The sequence below is a fragment of the Eschscholzia californica genome, unplaced genomic scaffold, assembly GCF_041429995.1.
Source record: "Eschscholzia californica isolate CP2 unplaced genomic scaffold, dmEscCali1.0.p SCAF_6, whole genome shotgun sequence".
Taxonomy (NCBI): Eukaryota; Viridiplantae; Streptophyta; class Magnoliopsida; order Ranunculales; family Papaveraceae; genus Eschscholzia; species Eschscholzia californica.
Genome location: NW_028238483.1, coordinates 33616667 through 33620827, shown reverse-complemented (window position 1 = coordinate 33620827; position 4161 = coordinate 33616667). Strand labels below are relative to the sequence as shown.

The following is a 4161-nucleotide window of genomic DNA, read 5'->3' as shown; positions in this document are numbered from 1 at the left end:
AGATCCAATCTTCATAACTGATTTCGTAAGTACAATTACCAAGAACAGCCAACTAGTAACTAACTTCTACCTTAATTAGTGGGATATCACCCACACTTGTACAGCTAAGATTTTCAGGGAAATTCATGAAATCTGATTGGTTACACGTCATTCCGCTCAGGTGCTCAATATCACGGATTCAGATTCTGAACCAATCCGACGGCGCAGCCACTGTTACGACGGCATAACGGCCGTGAGGGGGGATTTTCTTCCACCGTGAGTGGTGGTAAGGAAATCTAGGTCCATGAATAAAGTTGACGCACGTGGAAGTACTGAAGATGAAAGGTGGATGGACACGTGAGTAAGTAAATTAAGGGAAGGAAGGTAATTGGTGATTTATTCAGATATGGTCCCCTGCTGCACTAATCAGAGATGCCAACTAATCACTCCACGTGGTGTCCCCATTTTTTCCTTCCCAACTATAAAAATGTCTGTTCCGTTTTCTTCCAGTCCCATATGATAGATACATCATTCACAACTGTCTTCTTTGTTCCCCACAACGCGTGAAATATATTTCTTTACTCAGACCACTACAACTCTGGATCAAGGGTGGGAATAGGACGGGGTCGTATGGCTGTAAGTTTATTCTTTCATCTGGTTAGGTTAATCAAGCTTTAAAATTTTACATCTATTGGGATTATCGGGTGGACTTGAACGGACAATTTATCAAAATACGCTTCAGGATTTTCGGACAATCCGGATATCGAGTAAAGCTCATGAAGCACCAAGTGCCCCACTCACCTAATTTGAGCTCCCAAACCCATAAGACACAAGACAAGTCTGAATTGTGAGGTTTGAGGTTTATAACGAGACTTTTGTCCAATTTAACAAAACGAGTAGAAGTAGTTGTGTTTCTTTCACCACGAGATGTTGAGAGTGTGACCACAATTGTTTGTAGGTCATCATTAACCGAAATTAGTTCACTCTAGGAATTTTTTGACTTTTTATTTTAAGTTTTTTTTTTTTGATGAGATAACTTTTTATTTTAAGTTTAAATTAAAGAAATTCCTATCTGACTTTTGACTTAGAATATAGTTCTTATCATTAATTACATGAAAATGTTGTAATATAGTTCTTGTAATTAGCAATTGGGTATTGTCGAGCAAATACTAGCGGGTTGGGATCCGACAGAATGTCAAATACCACTTCAAAACTCGAAGCGAACCTTTTATTTTATTGAGAAGGTTTCGTTTAGCCCATCTTCAGGCTTCGGTTGTCCATGGATATTAACTAAGTTAGGTGGAACGGTTGGACACTCCTCTAAGCCCATGAGGTCGTTGAATCGAGTCTCTGTGGAAGCAGTTGCCATCAAGATTTATCCTATGTAGTTTAGGCTATAAATCATTTTTATTTGTGGGGCTTTATGCCTCTTTGTTGTCGGGCTTTAGGCCTCTTTCATTCTCGGTTTAAATTAGGCGGTTATCGTGCTTATTACATCTCCATGATGCACCAATGCCTTGTAACGACTAACGTAGATCGTAGTCGAATTCTCCAAAAAAAAAAAAACAGAGTTAGGTGTCTATGAAGGATTTCAGATTTTCAGACTTTTTTTTTCCAGTCTAACTATAACTAGATCAAGTGTTGTATGGCACATTAACTGTCATACTGATTGAGCCTTTTGTCTCTCGAAAAGGCCCAAACTAGTGCCGGACCTATGGATCGTGGTCGTTCCTACTTTTTTGGGACCATCTATATAATAAAACAGAAGGGAAACGATGACTGTGACAAACATCTTTTTTTAATAAAGGAACAAAATAAATTTCAAGGGTTAAAAAAATAAAATAAAATCTCTCTCTCTCTCAATAAAATAATAACTAATTTAAGAGAAAAGAAAGAAAAAGAATAATAATATAAAAAATAATAACGAATAAAGAATTTTTTTCTCTCAATAAAATATAAAATAAATTCCGTAATATTTAATTGATAAAAGTGTCCCTGTCCTAAGGCACCGGGTATACCCTAATTTCTTTACATACATAGTTGTTACATTTTGGAGTCGGGTAAATAAATAAGTTTTAGGACATCCACAATAATACAACGCGCAAATTGGAATATTAAATTGAAGAAACCCCAGATAATCTGGTAGCAGTCTTTCTCTCTCATCTTCAACCAATAGTTAAGTCAGTTCTCTTTCTCTCTTTCTCTCATCATACACCTTCCTATAAAACCTCCCCAACTTTTCCACATCCACCACATCCACAAACAACCCAAGAAACACAAAAATTAAGGAATATCAATATCACAAAAGAAAAGCTCAAGAGAGAAGCAAGAAAGAGAATGGTCTCATCAAGAATCCGTAGAACTCTATCTTTCAACAAACCAAGCCCTAGTCGTCAATCATCAATCAACATCAAGGAGAAATCCTACCACGTTAGATCTGTTAGTCTTCCATGCAGATCTCATCCATTACTCTCTCAACTCAAAGATGAGATCAATGAGCTCAAAGCTTGGGCCTCAAAACCCGAAGATCGAACCTCCGCTTGGCTTTGTGATGGAATTATGAGACTTAAAGACATTCATGAATCCGTAGACGATCTCCTTCAACTTCCACAAACCCAACAATCTCTTCGTAAGAGATCCGATTGGGTCGAGAACCTTCTAGAAGATTTCCTTCGGTTCGCTGACGCCTTCGGAATCTTCCAAACCTCACTCCTTACCCTTAAAGGAGAACAAATAAATGCACAAGTTTCCATTAGGAGAAAGAGAGATGAACCTAAGAATATCACTTCATATATCAAAGCTAGAAGAAACATTGAGAGAGATATGGAGAAACTCGTGTTCACAGTCCGATGTATCGGACGTGGAGATTCGGTGACATCACCAATGACAACGTGTAATTCGTTGTTGATGTCGTCAGTATCCGAGGATGATGTGGAGTTGGCTGGTATTTTAAGAGATGTCAATGAGGTGACAGTGTTGGTCTCTTTATGTGTTTTCAATGGAATTTCAAAGTCGTCGGGTGGGACGACGGCCACCGCCGTTTACTGCAAATCAGCCCTAATGGGTTTTAACATGTGGAACAAAAACAAGAAGAAAAATATTAAGGTGAAGGAGGGAATAAGAGAGTTTGAAGAAGTAGAAGTGGAGAAATTGAGGAGTTTGATGAGAAAACAACAAGTAGGGAAGGAAGAAGATGAAGAAGTAAGGAAGAGTTTGATAATGAAAATGAAGAAATTGGAAAATTGTATTATGGGGATTGAGAATGAGAGTGAGAGAATGTTTAGGAGTTTGATCAACACTAGGGTTTCACTTCTCAACATTCTTACTCAGTAATAACATTAGAAGAGAAATATGCATAATGATTTTCATTCATTCAAACTTAAAAGATCAAACAAAAGAAAAAATGATAATGATCATATAAATTTTATTCCTGATTATTAAATCTTTCTTCTTTCAAATTAAACAAAAAAGTGAAAAAAAATATGGAGGAGAAATTATAGGGAATAAAAGATGCACTTCAAATTAGAGAGTGTATAGTGGTGATTTTACTTTTTACTGTGTAAAAATTGGATTCTGCTAAAAAAAATGGAATACCCAGTGGGTTTTTTGCATCTTATTGTGTTGTTTTTTCAATTCCATGCATTTTTTTTGAGAGGTCATGAATTCTCAAGTTTGAAATCTAAAATTAATTAATTTGGTTTATTTCTCCTATTAATAATTTTAATTAGTTTATGTTGCTCTATTATTTGTTTATATTTTTAAACTTCATCTATCGATAATAAATTACCGTTTGTGTTTTTAAACCGTTTTCAAAGTTTTAGTAGAAGACCAAGAACTTCACTTCATCTCCAACCGTAGGAACACCGGAAATGTTTTGAGTAAACCCTCGTTAGCTCCCGGTGCACCGTCTAACTTATGCGGATAATAGGACAAGTGGCAATATTATTTTTTCACACCTTTGAAAAGCTCCAAAAATACGATGTTGCCCCGTCCTATATATTCAATGTGGTAAAGTGGGTCGTCGACGAGAGTGTACCTCTATCGGGTTGTATAAATATTGCAATTGACAAATGCTACCATTACTAAAGAAGGAAAGAGAGTTTTACTCCGAAAATTTTAAATTTTTTGAAGTATTATTGGTCATTTTTGGTATCTTATTGTCATGCAAAAAAGTGGGAAAAG

At 36.3% G+C, this 4161-nt stretch overlaps 1 protein-coding gene across 1 annotated transcript; it reads left to right on the top strand.

The window, feature by feature from the left end:
- Positions 1-2151: 2151 nt before the first annotated feature.
- LOC147533849 (DUF241 domain protein (DUF241)) lies at positions 2152-3688 on the top strand. The gene has a single exon (XM_086646535.1). It carries the CDS (start codon positions 2317-2319, stop codon positions 3310-3312), a length of 996 nt encoding a protein of 331 aa, XP_086502661.1. The 5' UTR covers positions 2152-2316; the 3' UTR covers positions 3313-3688.
- Positions 3689-4161: the final 473 nt, after the last annotated feature.